The 18,090-nt window shown below is 41.6% G+C and overlaps 1 protein-coding gene across 1 annotated transcript in view; it reads right to left on the reverse strand.

The window, feature by feature from the left end:
* The window catches only part of lrba (LPS responsive beige-like anchor protein), a 184,686-nt gene that overhangs the window by 30,339 nt on the left and 136,257 nt on the right, over positions 1-18,090 (reverse strand). Inside the window, 3 exon segments of the mRNA XM_054605069.1 lie at positions 8,867-9,019; positions 13,071-13,190; positions 14,901-15,041. Of these exon segments, the coding sequence (XP_054461044.1) occupies positions 8,867-9,019; positions 13,071-13,190; positions 14,901-15,041 (414 nt within the window).

Below are 18,090 nucleotides of genomic sequence, written 5' to 3' on the forward strand. Positions count from 1 at the left end.
CTCGCTGTAAATGAGAAGCCGATTGTCATTTTGAAGCAGGCAGAGGAAGCCTGTTGCCAGCCAGGGGAGAGGGGCCCCCCAACATGGAAGAGGGGAAAAAAAGCAACGGGTGACGTAAGGAACGAGAGCCTTGGAGCAGCCGCACAGCTAACAAACCATTTCCTTTATTCCCATATTCACACACACCCAAAAACCCCAGATGGGTTGTGTGCGTTACTTCAGTCCCCCCCCCACCCCCTCTCTTTCCTGCTCTACTAATTAGATAGGTCACAACTGTGAGAGTTCTGGCTATGGGTCAACAGAGGCACTCGCTGGCAAGTGGAACCTGAAACTAACCCTGACTCTCACCCACTTGAAAAGCAAGAATATCATGTTATGGGGTGAAAAGAAAGCAGAATGAGCAGTGATTGGGAAAGTATCTCCCCAAAACAAACATGTCATGGTGGATTTGGTCTTAGTCAGACAAATGGTGTAGTGTAGACTGCGAAAGTGGTCCAATTTACAGCACCGACAATGGAGTAAACAATACTGATTGAGAAGTAAATGGATGAAATGGTGCTGACTCAAAGTCAGAAGGCAGTAATGGTGTGGTTGTTGTCTTCTCTTTGTAGTTTTTAGTTAATGCTTGATCACGAAAAACAATATGATGCAAAGCATAATGATAATATATAAAAGTCATTACAAAGCCTTAAATGTAATATTTGAAATATATTTGAAAGAAAAATATTTTGACTGACAAAAATGATTAGAAAACAACTACAATGAGAACAACGCTATTTCACAACCGTCTACTAAAATCTCAACAGCGGCTAACAAGCACCTGCAGAGAGTCCAACCATCCGTCCGCCTCCATACAGAGAGGCTAACAAGCTAGCAAATACATCACCAGTGCCATGAGACGCATCCACAATAGGATGAAGTGAGCAAAAGCTAAGTCAACAGTCGGAGCTGATTAAACACAGGGCCACTGAGGAAGGCTTCTGAGCGCGCTGAATGAGGGAATATTTGGATAGCTGTTGAGAGGAACGTAGTTGTCTCAGACGATTAAAGAGTCTGTTGGAGGACTGGATGGTCCCTCCATCTCTCTGAACGTGTGGAGGCCTCTCAACACAGAGTGGAGATGATTAGGATGAATGGCTCAACTGATCAGCTTGAGTGTAGTAACCCTTTCAAAGAGAGGTTATTAGGTTGTTTGGTTATTTGAAGCTGCAGCTTTTTGGTCTGTGTGTTTATATGGAACAGAAGGAGGTACGCCTGACACTTAAAGGTAAATGCATCCCAAATAAATAAGCAATGTAACATAACAACAATGAGCAACAAGTAAAAAAGCCAAAGATTTGATGGTTTCATGGCAGATTGTCAAATGCGAGAATTCACTGCTTTTCTTGGTCTCACATGTAGATTTGAGTATTTGGGGTTTTGGACTGATCATCAAAAGCAATACATTTGATCATGTCCCCTTGTGCTCTTGGATATTATAATATATATAATATTTTTTTTACTGATGCCACAAACTATGAATAAAATAGTTTTAAATAAACTTGTTTTAAATTAAAAAATAAATATAATCCTCATTTACAGCCCTTATAATGTCACTTATATCACAAATAATAGTTTTACGCAATTTGAACACAAATATAGACTACGGTTAATTAAGTAATGTAATGTCTTGTAGGGCTAAGCAATAACTTAATATCATCATTAATTAACTTCCTATTTTAAATATTATTCTAAACCAGCTGTTACTAAAAGTTATTCGTTTATAAAGTCTAATTTCAAGCATTCAGTATGAAGAGTTTGATGCACACTGGAACCTGTTTAATGGCTTTCTAATCGATCATTTTTTTGATTTTGCAAACATCTTTATTATTATGATATCGTTATCAGAAGACATCTAACAATTGCTTTGATAATGATTTTTCTACCATGTCGCCATTGGTAGGACATCTTCTTGCAGTTACACGCTTTATGATAGAGGGTTATTTATTGTGTGTGCTTCTGTGTCTGATTGCAAAAATATATTTTAAACACTTGCTGCAAATGCTGGACTGTTCACATTAGCTTGGGCCACGGCAGAGAGCAAAGACAACTGTTTAAATATAGCAACACACAACCAGTGCTGGAATGAAGGAGTAAGAAAACAGACAAATACTGCAAAAAAAAAAAGAAAAGCATCTCAGCAGACTTTGGGAGGAACGAAATAAGAGAGTGGAGGAGTGCAGGAAAAGGGAGAAGGACAACATTAGTGAGTGAGTGTGTCAGCAGCAGTAGATCATCCCATTTCTCAGGCTCTCATCGGCCTCCTCCATTACGTCATCGAAGAGGAGGACGAAGAAGAGGAGGGGGAGGCAGAGACGAAGGGGGGACAGCTCGTAAAACACTGAGCGCACAGTAAACATGTCTGTCCTTATGCATGACAATACCCCTACAGTGAGCGCTGTCTGACATTAACCAGATAACCCCCCCCCTCTCTTACCCCACGTGCTAGTTCCCATCCAACAACAAGGCTGTACAGAGGAGACACCAGGGGAATAGATTAGGGCTAGGCTAACATGGTAAACTGTGTTCTGTTACATGGGGCCATACTGGGCTAGACGTTAAGATTTTCACTCACTCAGTCATTCACAAGTGCGTAAGTATATCTTAGTGGTTAGTGACTGGTCCTCGCAGTGGTTTACCTCAGCTCACACATGGATCCCGAGGGGGTTCCTGTGAGGATAAGATGTGGAGGCTGGTGGGAACGGCGTAATGTGCGTCCCAGCGGCTGTCTGATCACAGAGTGTGGTGCGGATGAGAGGTGAATGTAAACAGCAAATGATCTTTGACTTTGTGTAGCTGGTGGTCTGAGCTGGGGAGCTATCATGCCTTGCTGTGTGTCTTGTGTGAAAAAAGAAGTGGGACTCTCAGATTTTAGACAGCCACTGGACAATTTATCTTAATGACATTCAGTTTTCAATGCAAATAACACCCCAAGCATCCCTTTTCATCTTCCTTGATCATACACTGGTATTATAATGGACTTGTCTGCCATGATGACATAGTTTCTGTAAGTGTGAACAGCTGTCAGCAAATAAAACTGACAAACTTCAGAAAAAAGGGACTATCAAAGACGCTGATAGTGTGAGTAAATGGGGTTGGGGGGGTAAAGGTGATTTGGCTCATATTAATATGACATTTGTCTGTTAGCGCTGAGCAGGAGATGTTTACCTCTGCAGGCGAGATTACTGTGGGGTGACCACATTAACAGCTGTAAGATCAAGGGGGAGGCTCCATGAAACAGATCGCCATCATCGTTCAACGTCAAAATTAGCAAACTATATTCAGAGAGAACTTCCGTCTTAAGTTTAAAGCTGCATGAGGAAAATCCGACCACTAAGACGCAGAAGAGAACAAAGAGTTATAGCAAAAAAACACATAACTGTGTTATTCTAAAGGCTAGAAAAACAATTAAATAAAAAAAATAAAAAAAAAAAAAACACAGAACAAGATGCCATTTCTTGTTCTTTGTTTCCTAAAATGGTTACTTACAAGGTATTCCCTCTGAAAAAATAACCTGGGTCTGCGTGGACTCTCAGAAAATCAACATCCTTAACAACTAACTTTTTAAAATCAGATCTCCAACATTATTTGCAAAGCAGTTTGAAAACAGCAGTATGCGTTTCTGTGTTTTCTAGAAATGGCTGCCCATGATTCCATGTTTTTACATTTTAGGGGTTGTGGGGTGAGGGGGTGTCGTGTCTGACCACTACAAAAATACTTTTGGAGCAAAACAATGGAGCAGAAACTCGCTATGAGCGGCAAAGACTGAAAACGAGTGTTGATTCTCAGTGGGAGCGGTAGAGCATTGCTTGAAATTTGGGTTTCAAAATTACATTTGACAAACAATGACAAAAAAACTGTTCATGAGTCATGCAGTGGACCAGGGCTCCTTCTTGCCTGGGTGAAGAACTTTGAATCCGCCCACTCCACTGAGTCAGAGTGGACTGAGTGAAACAAGTTGAAAACTCCGTCTGATATAAGGCAAGTCTCCATCTTTTAAAATGATCACTATGGTCAGCTTAAATTGTTTTGTAGCTTCAGTAATTACAGAGTCATTAATTAGTCACAAAGGTTATACTTAAGTTTAGAGGAGTCGGTTTACATTTATTTGTACATCATGTCCGAGGACCCTTTCCATTTTTGCAATGCAGGAAAGGTACGGATGCAGCCACAATTGAAATTTTTAGAAGAATCCGTATTGCAATTGGTAATCTAGGAAAGTAACATGTGACACCTGTCTTCACGGTTATTCCAGGCACATGGTAATTTGCACATCCCATGCATGCATAACATACTTTAATCACGGTTGCTTAAGGCACAGTACAGATATCCAATCCTGTAATAATGACCACATAATGGTTCGAAGGATTACTTTGAGAGAATCACATAACTAACACACAATTTATTTTGGTGCCCAACATCCATAGAGCAGAGATGTGTTGGGCACTTACAGTAAGGGGTTACCACATGTGGCTTTGACCTGTGGTCAACCCTCAACCCATCAACTTCTGACCAATCACTCAACTGGCTTTGCCCATTCAACAGGAGCAGAGACTCTCGCTCGTTCTGTGAGGGCAGTTTAACTGATGCCTCTGTCACTGCTTTGAGTGAGCAGTTGCTTTATGTGGGGGAAAAAGGCCGAAAGTAATGTGCTGCCCGCTTTTCCCATGTGTGTGGTTTGCAGGTCCATCAGCAGCACTACAAGAGCACAGATGACGGAAGGGAACAAAACATGTGAACTATGGAGCAGCAAACGGACCCTGTAGAGCTCAAATGGGTTAGATGGTGATTGCACCCCACCCTCCACAGATATCTGTTGCCTTGGAAAAAGATGCATAAAAACGGCGGCACTAACATGACACTCAGCACCCATAATGGTCAGTTAATGATCAAGATCTATATTAAGATTACAAATATTCAAATCTTGGTGATCAATTTCAAATAAATGACAACGTTAGATATGCAAATGTAGATAACCAACGCTTTATAGTTAAACCAATGTCATTTTAGAGATTCTGGCTTTAATCAGATTCTGCTTTAATCTGTAGATCACAGTCTCTAAACTCTGTCAACCATTAGACTATTTGTAGTGGTGTAACAGACCGATGTTGATCCATGATCTGTACGGATCATGGCAGTCTGGAGCCTTGTAGACCAGCTGTTATAATCAAACAACTAAGGGATCTGTATCTGCCAATATCGATCATAAATTAGTTATCTTTCAAATTTATATTTCCTCCCTTTTTTCTTTTGTGCTGACTCATGATACAATCCGTGAGTTTTATGATCCGTTGCACCAGGAGATGGCTCCTATAGCAGACAGTGGTTCAGGCTGCTACATATCAGTAGCTACAGTGAATCCAAGACACATGACAGCACATATAAACATTGATGTGCACACAAATACACACACAAGCATATACACACGATCACCTGCTATGGCTCTAATGGTTAGCAGACCGGAGAGGAGAGATGTGCTCATATATAGTGGAATGTCAGAGAGGCTGACAGTGCCCAGAGACATGTAGTTATCTGACGGAGGAGGGATCAAGTTCTTAACCTCTCTTTCGACCTACTGGTAGAAACAACAAGCAGCCCCTGATCTCTGTGGCATGCCGCCTCAAGACCCCATGTCTCTGCGTGTATGTGTGTTTGTGTGGGGTCAAGAAGTGTGCCTTTACAAGCAAGCATTTAAGTATACTGTAGGCACTTTAGTGTAGTGAAGACACATGCTTGACTTAAGATGCAAAGGTGCTTTGTCTCCAGTAAGTCTGTCTAAAATCCAACCATTCCTAAACACGTCAAAGTCCCGGTTTTCGACTGAACCGGAGCCTTTGAGCCTCCAGTGTTGTGTAAGCCAGAGATCAAACAACAATCTGTGTAGGCACACACTTGCAGTTATTACTAAACATTAGTGATGAACTATAACACTTCCAACACCAGAGCAATATATTTTGCTGGATTTTTTTTTCATTCCCAACGATGCAACTCTCACTCACAACAACAAAAACAAGCTGCCGTTTTGCACAGCGGCACAATCCTTTACTGTGAGAGGCTTTTAATGGCCTTTTCCAGATTGGGCCCTAATTAGCTGTTAATCATCTAGGGCTCATAACCAGAGCGGAGACAGCAGGCATGTGTGTGTTGGTGAGCGTGTGTTTGCGTGTTCTCTCCTGCTGTCTATCCGTGTGTTGCGAGGCCATTAGCGGCAGACAAGCTAAAGAGAGCCAAACAGCCCATTAACTCCTTCAGTATTCCTCTCTCTTCTCCACCAGGCTCATCTCTCTCCCAACAGAACCACAGTTGCCAGCTGACACCCTCTAATGCCAGCTATCTGTCACGACCAGAGACCTGTCCACCCACACATCCCTCCCTCTACCTCCTCCTTGGCCCATTTTATCCTTTATTCTTCCTGTCCAGCCTCTTGTACTCGGTCTCTCAGATTCGTTCTGTAAATGTTTTAAACTACTGTACGAGAGGGCCTTTTAAAGACAAATGTAATTCCAAGTGGAGCATCAGTCTTGCAGGAATGGATCAGTGTTATGTGACGAGTAATTTCCCTATGTAATACTACCTAAAGTTAATTGATCAACAATTTTACAGTATGTGTTTATGTTGTTACGAAGCAGATATTAACAGTCCCCTTATGAAACCCCAGAGAAATCTTTTTTTTTTTACAAAGCTTGTTACGTTTCTGTGCACCAACACCTGCCCGCTGGGCTCGGCTGCACGCTGGATCAATATCTCAATTCGCACACAGTAGAGAAAGAAAACTGCAGACTGAAAACGTATCAGCCTGAGAGCAGTAACTAGCAGGTAGCTGTGCATGAGCGTAGACCATTTGGATAAGTCTAAATTGCCTCCGCAGTGCTAAATTGGGCACAAAGGAAAGGACCAGAGGAAATTGAGGGAGCAGAGGTAGATGAGACTGCAGCACTTAAACTGGCAATGAAAAGCCGCTTTGTGCATGCAAGGAGCACAAAGCACATTAACACACAGAGGCTTTTAAGTCGGCTTCTCCAGTGTTACTGCTCTGACTGATTATTAGTGTGTTCAATAATAATATCCAAATTACAAATATTGTAATGTTCTACTTCTGTATATTAAACAATATTTACTCAGGAGAGCAGTATTTTAAGATGTAAAATCAATGCAAAATAATATGGACAAAAACAGTGGAACAGTTAAACAATGAAAACATGTTAGGGCTGCAAACATCAATAAATCTCTTCATTATTTTACTAATCAATCTATTCATTTAGTCTATTAAATGTCTGAACATTTTGAAAATGCCCAACATGATTTCTTTCTGACCGACAGTCCAAAACACACAGGTATTAAAATTACAACGCAGCATAATTTCATATATAAGAAGGTGTATACTAAGGCATTTAAAAAAAAAAAAAAATCCTTGAACAATAGACCGACTAATTGTTTCAGCCCTACATGACAAAACTTCTTTTCCTTCTTTAGTACAAATGAAGTTCAAATAACACTGGAAAACATCATGCCACCTCCACAACCAGCTTCCCCGCGATACATCCACCTTGGCCTAGAGCATGCTGACAGCCAAAGAGGGAGAAGTGTGTGATTAATGATAGGGGCCTGGTCATATCAGCAGGCTGGTTAACAGACCCAACCACAAGACTACACAGGTCACAGAGCACACCCAGCCTCATCAGCACCCATTACTACTGTGGGCACACATCACACAGAAAGCTGCTTTTTTTTTTTACCCCAAACATTTTCCTTAGAGGGAATGTGGCCCGTTAACGGTTTAAAAATTCACAGACTGAGGACTTTTAAAGCAACAAAAATACAGGCAAACTTATTTGACCTATGATTTGGTTCTGTACATTCTTATTTTCGTCTTGAATTTGACCCTGTCTATGCATAAAAAACACATTTGACAAGGACAGCGTGGCCTTTTAGTATCAGTAAAACTCATATTAAATTAAAAAAAAAAAAAAACAATGATAAACTATTCCAGCAACAACAACAGAAATAATACATCTATCTAGTGTTTATTTGACTTTCTAGAGCTGAGCAAGGTTATCTGATCCAAAGAGTTACCTTAGTTTTACAGCCAAATGTGTGTGTGTGTGCAAGTATGTGTGTGAGTGTGTGTGTGTTTGGAAGAGGAGAGAACATCTACAATGAAAATATGACAGCAAGTCTAACAACATCCGAGATTGCATGTATAATGAATGTTTCTGTTTTGGGCTGAAGGGTTGGGGAAGGGGAGATCAGAAACGAGATACTGCATCATCTCTCTGCACACAAACACCGTTGCAATCACACACACACACACACACACACACACACACACACACACACACACACACACACACACACACACACACACACACACACACACACACACACACACACACACACACACACACACACACAAACGTGCACCAGATGTGTGTGGACGGAGCAAACACAGAAAGAGAGATGGCGAGGTGGATAGGGATAGAAGGTGAGGTGATGTTGGATCACTTTGCCAATAGGCAATCTGAGAGCCGGGGCATGTCGGAGGAGCGGGAGGCTCAGGTAACAGGAAGAACTGTGAGACCATCAGGAAATAACACTGTCTCTTTGAATTAGCATTTGCAGCTAAAACGGGAGGGGCCGAAACCTCTGGCAAGACTTCAGTTGGTCTGGGTTATGTGACATATGAGGCAGAGGTAGAAATGTCTGTGTGTTTGTGTATTTACAATGTGTATCAGCGACTTAAAGTAAAGACAAATAATGACCATCTCGACTATAACAACCCTTCTTATAGATTGTGCATGAATGTAGAGCTTCTGTCCATGCTTCTTACCAGGCGATTGATGCGTACAAACTCCTCTGGGCTCTTGGCCCAAGGTGGCAGCTCCACATCAGAGACTACGGTTCTGTCCTCCATCACTCCCAGGTTGTAGCTGTTAGCATTGACAAACATCTCGGGGAGGTAGTAGAACTCTGGGATCAGCTCCTGCACGGATAAAGCACAGAGATACATTTAAACTTACACAATGGCTTATTAGTGATGACATCAACAGTGTTACCATTTTAAAAGTTACCCTAAATAGCTGACACGGCCCTAATTATGGGTAAAATGATTATGCTGACTGAAGGATGCTTCTGAAACTACAGGAGGCTCAGAGAAATCCCCAACCAGCCTTCATAAAGGGGTCAAAATTTAGAAAGGTGTGATTTGAATATGTCAATATATGAGTATTAAGGAGAGCTGAAGAAGTTAGTCGTAGTCCAAGTATAAATTATAGAAAAAACGGAGGGGCAATCCCTGTATGAATCCAGTTCAGAAATGATTTACGGATTGCTTTGTGTGTGACTCTTAACGATGGTTAAACAGATGAGTTTTTCAAATTGGACAAATATTTATGGTAATGCATTTCTGATCGCTCGTTTGCTGTCCGCATTTTTTGACATCTATAGAAGATGTCAAAAAACGTCTGAGCTAGGGCTGCACGATATGGGCAAAATATGATATCCCGATATTTTTTGGCTGAATGGCGATATACGATATATATCTCGATATTTTCGATAGAGTGGGTTAGATGTTTTTTTTTTAAGTCAAAAGCCACATGTGAGACGTTGCAAGCACTTTTAATAAAACACAGATCAGTATGACTGCAACATATATCAACATGTGATTTTGTATAGTCATTTTCACCAGAATGGAACATGGAACTCTGGCTGGCACATGTGCCAAGTGCAAAAAAGGTACATTGAATGAACACATGAAGAGAACAGTTTTTATGCTTCTTAACAAAATAAATAAAATCTTTAAATCTCTTTGACAAATTAAGTGGTGCCAACATCTAACATTGTGTGAAATAACAAATATATTAAATAGTTTTAATTAAATGAAAAGGGTTAAGATTTTTCTTCTCCTACAGCTGTGCAAAGAACAAGAATGTAAACAGAACAAAATTACCAACAGAACAGGCCAAAAAAACTTTTCTCATTTGCAGTGCTCCTATATTTTACAGGTTTTGTGCAAGGAAAACTAGTCTATCAACCGCCTCAGGCTTCAGGGATGCCCTGTGACAGTTGACAATGTTGCCGCTGCAACTGAAAACCCTTTCAGAAGGGGAACTGGTTGCTGGTGCGCAAATGTACTTTTTTCTCGCTCCGCCGTCTCGTTTTTTTTATCGGGATCCTCCATGCTTGATTTGTTGTGAGGGGGTGGCGGGGGCGGGAAAGACGCGTCTTTGCACACGGCACGTTCGGAACGACAGAGTGGGAGGGTCGCGGTCGCGCTCACAGTCTCCCAAGGCAAACACAGACGCTTGAGGCGAAACTGACCATTTTAACGCATATATCGATATAAACGATATTGTCAAATCTTGTATCCCCTTGGAAATTATATCGATATATCGTACATAGCCGATATATCCTGCAGCCCTAATCTGAGCGTGCATTTGGTTGTGTTTTTTCATCACTCAGTACTCGTTTGCTTTGTCTGTATCAAAGCAGCAGATAAAGTCCCCCCCCTCCCATCTTCCCTCATCAACAGAAAAGTCAGCCAAATTCTTTCCGAAATATGATGATTTTATTTGACTGTTCCAAACAACACAAAGTATTTTCAAACTGAAGAGAATTGCAGTTATGACATGAGATGTAACCCCAAATGTTTAGCCATTCGTCGATCTTAACAAAGCAGAACTTACCGCAATGAGTGTAAACATTAAGACTGACTTTGAGCTTAAAAACATTTAGATAAATCCATACAGCCCTCCAGGCCCTAACGGTAAAGTGTTATTGTGGGCATGTCTCACTGATTATGAAACACAAGGATGGCTGCGTCATGTAAATAGTAAAAAAAAAGAATAAAGTTTAAAATGAACATCTTGCGGTAAATTGTGTGTGTTAAAGTGTTTTCCTATCGTCTCAATATGTACGCAAACAAAAAGCATGCTGTCATTCTTCACTACATTGGGGAACAAATGTCATAGTCAAAGCAGAATAGTAGCAATTTCTAGTTTAATAAAACACTTATATCTTGTCATATTTCATAGTATGATTAGTCAATTGATGTAGTTTCAAAATATAGCCTTATTGAAACGTTTGACTGGTGTTCTCGAGAGAAGAGGAGAAGGAGAGAAAGATACAAACATGTTGACAGTCCGACATCAGAGATGAACAAACCAACTCAGAAATCAAGCTGTCATGCTCTAGTCTGTCAGGCGAGCAGCAATGATGACAGCATGGCAGCATACAAATAATACAACTTCAGCCCCAGTAGCAGGTTTAAGCATTTAAAATATATATATTTTCAAGAGCCTGGTCTCATGCAACTTGATCTCCACGTATATGCTCAAACAATAACCTTTTTCTTTTTATATATAAGCTGCACAATACATTCACCTCTCATCAATGGGGTGAAAACATCCAATCAAATGAGCAAGCAAACACACAGGTTTAAAACAACACAGCACTTCCTCACTTCTGAAATCTCTTCACTCCACAAAACCTGACCTAAAACTAAAAGGTCAACCTCTTAACGAGGCCTCCAGCTCACCCAGGTTCACTGGCTGCAGCCTGCTGTAAATTTGAGCTGGAGGTGGCAGGACACACACACACACACACACACACACACACACACACACACACACACACACACACACACACACACACACACACACACACACACACACACACACACACACACACACACACACACACACACACACACACACACACACACACACACACACACACACACACACACACACACACACACACAAAACCTTGAGGGCTTTGCTCCCCAACACTCAAGCCTGCCTTGCATGGCCCATTATGTGCAGTGGCCCCTTTGCTCCGGCCTGGTCAGAGGCCAGCCCCTCTGATCCCCAATCCTGTCCTGTCATGGGTCACTGGAAGGGGCTCTGGCCTCTGGGCTCCTCTGCTACACTTCCACTGTTGCTACCTCTAACCCCTCTGCTCTTCCCTTTCCCCCTCTGATGCCTTCAGGGCTGAAGCTAGGGGTCAGGGGATTGGGGACTGGAGGTCATGCTAGCGTCACCCAGGCTAGAGACACATTGAATCTGGGTGTTGTAACCTATTATCACTCCTTCTTTACTAGTGGGGTATGAAAACACTGGGGCTTTTTGCCCTCTGGCAGGGACAGAGGGTTGCTATCAATGGCTCAAATGCTAAAGCTAAATGGTGTACTTAGCATACTAAATTGATACATCTCGTCCCTAATTCCTCTTTTGCCTGAACATGAATGTGTGCGTCCGAGTGGATAAAGTCGACGGACTCTCATTCAAAATATGCAAAAAATTCAAACAGGACATGGAAACAAAGTGATGTGGTCCAGATTTCCCTTTATTTTGATCTGAGGTTGAGCTCTCACAGTGTGATCCACATTGACAGGTCTAGACTGAGAGAGCAAACGAGGGCTCTTGTTGGGCTTTCGCAATCAAGCATCGGCCAGCTACGTCGTAACACAATCCATATGTTTTATCAGCGGGATGTGAGGGGGGGTGGTAAACGCAATCAAGCGTCAAAACCCCCCCAACACCACCGCTGTTCCCCCATCCAGTGACCCAGTGCCAGGAGACCAAGCAAAACCCAGCTTTGACACAGAATGTCTGACTGTAGTCGTAAATGTTTTAGGAGTGCAGTTAAAGTGTGCACCGGGGGTATGAAGGCCTTCAGTATGAGAATGACCTGAGCTGTTGCAAGGGCAGATCCAACAGCTCAGCAGAGTTTTGGGGGCCCAGTGGGCAGGGATTCAAGTCCAGGCTATAGTTGGCTGAATCTGAGACAGACGGCTGGGACAGATGAGGATTAGTCCAACGCTTTGATCAGAAGACCAGGAAGCTTTCATTGCATGGGGACAATGATTGGAGGTGACTGGACATTACTCTTTTGAAACCTTTTTCTTCTTTGTCTGTAAAGATGCTGGATGGGGATTTATTCTCCCGGAGGGCTCGGTCCTTTATCTCGTCTAACTTCTAACCTTCTTACAAGTCAACCAGGAAAGTATTTTTCACATTATGCGTGTGCAGTACCTTAACATCAGACGTGTCTCTCTGGCAGTTCCTCCAGGCGCGGGACACTGAGGAGAAGGTGCGGTCAGCGTGGTCAAACTTCCCTCCTTGGAAGTTCAGGAAAAACGTGGTGAAGGGTTCCTGTTGATGAGAACAAAAAAGCTTTAAATCTTTGCTTTTGGGTTCTGCTGCTGTAAATGGCAACACCTATTTTCATAGTTAAAATAAAATCCTTGTTATGCAATTAAAAACATGCAATAAAAGTAAGTATTCGCCCTCGAAAAATTGGATTCCCAAAATTAACTGGTGAAATAATCCCAAGGAGATACTAAAGCCAATATACTCTTGCAAACTGATGCATTTCTAATCATGTATAATCTTGTTAGGACAGATCAATAGCTGTCTCTCTGACGCAATAGCCCCCAAGTGACATGGACACAATATGGTGGGCCACAGCTACAAACTCATATTGCAGATAGCTAATTAAGTTCAGTTCTGAAATGACGTACGCCTCATTTGTTTAAAAAGTGTAAGAGGTTAACCACATTGTATAATAGTTTAACAAACATGATAGGATTACGGGCAGGGTAAAATCTCATGAATAAACACAAAATCCATAAAAACTAGTTCACAATTATTGCTCAAGTAGTTTTCAGTTACTCTGATGAGGGTTATAAGTGAGGGTTCCTGGTAAAGTGGCTTTAGAGTAAGCCGGCTAATGATGTGCAGGGATCAATGTGGTAAGTCTACTGGGAGTCACTGAGACAGTGAGCTACTGGGACAATAACAGGAGAAAACTGCACGTTGGAGAAACTTAGTAACCTCCCTCTCCCTAGAGTGCAGTACGGAAAGATTGATGGCATCCATTCAGCAAAAGGCACAGAAAGAGAGCACTCGGGTGCACAATGTATGTACACTGCATATAATCTCAAAATAAATCAAATCACATAATATGTTGTATTCCTCAAATATCTTAATGTTTTGCTTGAGGGAAAAAAAAAACAGTGCTATGTAATAGCACTGTTTTTGTTGTTGTTATATTGTTATATGGCAACAACATACAGTATAATAAATATGTTACATTAAATGGGGGACAATATGCATGTGTTGCAATATTTAGCATACATATACTCTCAATGTTATATAAATACATTTGTTTCTATGAAATAGGTGCCTAATTAAGAATGAATTAAGGATGATATTGAATTCCAAAGGGAAACAATGAATATAAATCTGGGTATAAGTTGATTATGCATACTGCTGTGCATAACTTTACTTTTAAAAATGCAGTGGGAGTGGGGCCATTTTATAGAGGAAGGAATATTCTGGACCACTAAAGATAAGCATACATATTGTTTTTTTGGATGCACATTTTTATTTTTTGTGATCAATTTCTTATTGAATTTGTCACATAAAAATCATTGTCCACGAGGTACCATAGACAAGGACTCTTGCACATACACATAAAACAAGCTATATACATATCACCTATGTAAGCGAAAGCAACAATATTACAGTGCAAGAAAATGTGGATTGGAAAGAGAACCGATGAGGATATGTGAAGCCTGTACAGTGGATGCATGTGCTTTGTGGCTCATGCATTATCCCTAAAAAGATTCAAAAAAATGTTTTATCAATGGAGGCTCAGCAGAGAACCATGAGTCTATTCTGGTCTTATTGGCAGCAGGTAAACTTTTTAAATATGATTTTCCTAAGGGCTGCATATCATTATGTTTTGTGATTTTCATAACCCTAAAATAAAAGCAACAACTAAGACTGCTGCTGCTGAACATTTTTTTTAATCCACAATCATTTTAACATTATTTTCCTTTTTATATACATTGCACTTACCATACGCAGTAGCCACATCATGGTGAAGCTGGAGGTGGAGTAGTGGGTACCATAGTGGAACTTCGGCACCTGATCGTCCTCCCAGGACTCATATCGGTCTGAAAAGAATGCTGCCCTCTTGGGATTGAGAGCACCGATGGGCTATGGATAAATGGAAACATAAAACATATTTTCAGACATGTTAAAAAGTGACCTGCAACTTCCGTTGACTGCTGCTTGACATAAAAACAGAGTCAAAGACAATAAATTACAAACACATAGGTGTGATAGCAAAGGTAGAGCGAGAAAGGATTACTGAATTTTACTGTGAATATATTCACGGAGCTCACTTTGCAGCATAACAGTTGCAAGGCAAATGAAGCTGGTAACCTTTGTGCAATTTCAAATGAATATTAGATGATGTTTCCCTTCAGACAGAGATCAATCCTTTCCCACAGAGTGCTTTTCAGAGGCTGCGAAACAGAGCCCCCGCAGCTGTAGTCTGTCAGAGAAAACTAATGTGCTCCAATGAAAGAGTGCCTACTAGGAATATCAATAGCAAGGCTGTGGGGTTGCTTTAATTTCTACTTTTATTAATCTGTAACTAATACACTGGTCACCAGCCCTCTTTGTAGTCTAGAAAAATGGTTAAGTTGCATTAATTTTCCATCGCTCTACAAAACCAATAACGCTGTGCTGCTCGGCTATTATTTAAATACTCATTTATAGAAATCACTTTCGGGCTGGTTCAATTTTTATTAGTCTTCTGCTGGCTGTGCCTCATTCCCTCAAGCCCCCCCTTCATCTCTCTCCCTCTCACACACACACATACACATACACACACACAGCAGATCAATGGTAATGGAATGATGGCCTTTTGAGGATGAGGGCCTAGTAGGGCGTGGATCAATTGGATCTCTTTTATATCATAGGGTGCCTGTCACAGCAAGACGCATCCAGGGCCAGGCATCGATATTGATCTGTGCTATGGATACCGTTTCATGTTGGTGTAATGGGGCATGCTTTTGTTCAAGTATTTGTGTGTAGTGGGAGTGATGCACGCAGGATTTGTGCAGAATTGGTTGCTTTTCTCGGTTTGGTGTGTGCATATATATGTAGTAGTTTTGTTCAGAGTGTGTGCGTAGTTACACGGCGAATTGCCTCGTGCCACCACACTGTGTAGCCGTGTGTTGACAGTGATACACTGTGGGCTTCCTCAGGGCCACTGGGGGGTGGGTGAGTACACACTGTGAATTATACATCAGGCCCATTGGTCTGATTTATAGCCCTAATAACAGTCGGCTCATTAAAAAAAGAAAAGGGAGAGGAGGCATATAAAATAAAAAAAAAAGACTGAAAGTGCCACAGTGACAGAGCGAGAGGGAGAATTGTGTGTGTGAGGGTGCGTGTAGGGGATGTTGGTTCGCGTGAGCCCGACATTGTTTACTGCTGTAAATTACTGTGGGGCTAGCGCTCTCGGCTTACAGTAGCTACAGCAGAGCGGCGGTGACGGCGCCGTACATCAGAGCAGAGCGCCCGGCAGTGTTCTGATGGAACGCCTACTGCCGCCCCGCCACAGATTGGCCTAATATGTCGTGGCAAAGAATAGCGCTCTGATGAGGACTCAGATAAATTAACCAATCTAGTAGTTTTAATTAGAACAGAGAGAAGGCTACAGAACGAAGATATGCTGGCGCTTTGAAGGGAGGAAAACATCAAAGAATTAATCTTGGATTAGTCCTAATCACTTCTTCATCAACAGACGAGATGGTGATGGTGTTGCAGAGACATTTAGAGAAAAAAAATCACAAGAAATAATTACAGTTGCTAAAAAAGGCAGGAATATCAAAACAAATCGACATGTTTTGTTTACTATTTACAATCAGATTCATGTTTAAAGTCCTATTCCATGTAAAGACAAGAGAGTCCCTTTACTAATTCAAGTCTGCATCAGAAACTGACAGTGTGTCACGGAAACATTAAACTGATAATTGAGGTATACATAATGCTTCCTGTATGCCGACCTTCATGAAATGTCCTCCACAGTGAATGTGTTCAGTAAGTAAGCTCTGAAGCTTTCCAAATTATCCTCAGGTTGAGAAGCTAAATAAAATGTGCATGTATACTCAGAGGGGAAAAGACTGCCTTATGGAACAACAAGGATCTTCCCTGAGAACTATTATAAGAACATTACCCAGTGCTACTTTGCTTTTAAAACAATAATGGGTCACCGGTGATGAAGTATAATGGCTTACCGGCGATTTGAGCATCACTTGGGCTTTGAGTCATAAATCAAAAGAGCCTTTTGAAAGGAGTGTTTATGTATAATGTCCTATTTAAACAGTGAAAATGGTGTGGAGGGCCTGGGGGATAAACATATGGGGAGCGTATGGTGAAATCAATACACCATTAGCTGATGTGGCTGTGAGTAGTAGGTTATAGCACAAAGGTACAGGGAACGCTCGATAAATCCTCGCTATTTCTGTTGCTATGTAAATGTAGACTACCTAATCTCCGGTTAGGAGGTAAACAAATCTTTGGATTGTTAGTTGTGCAGGACAACAACAAGAATGACCGCGCTTTTGCCTTTACTGGAGTTGTATTACCCCGTTGACCAATTACAATCCTCCTACAGTTATCTATATGTAGGACAAGTGTGAATTGTTGTGATGAAATGTGTGCAGAACAGGGATGTACGAAAAGGTAGAGGAGAGTTACAACACTTGCAGTCGGTTCTAGTGTGTGCTTATCGTGACTACAATGTTATCTCCGGGGTCGACGTTTGATGTCAGGTTGAGGTTAGAGTTTATGATAAGAAAGTCCCTGGGGTCAGAATGGCTCTGGCAGCAGGGAACATAAATTCTGTGTGGCCTCTGTGGGGCTGGGGATGATGACAGTGTGTGTGACACACACACACACACACACACACACACACACACACACACACACACACACACACACACACACACACACACACACACACACACACACACACACACACACACACACACACACACACACACACACACACACACACACACACACACACACACACACACGGCAATTTGGCTTCTCAATGTCACTGGAGGCTTCTCAGATGACCTGTTTCTATATGAGACAACCAACCAACGTGACATACAGTAAAGGGGGGAGGATAAGAGAGAGATGTGGATGAGGAGAAAGAGAGACAGAGGGAGCGAACTGAAACAAT

This window comes from Anoplopoma fimbria, chromosome 9, assembly GCF_027596085.1.
Source record: "Anoplopoma fimbria isolate UVic2021 breed Golden Eagle Sablefish chromosome 9, Afim_UVic_2022, whole genome shotgun sequence".
Lineage (NCBI taxonomy): Eukaryota > Metazoa > Chordata > Actinopteri > Perciformes > Anoplopomatidae > Anoplopoma > Anoplopoma fimbria.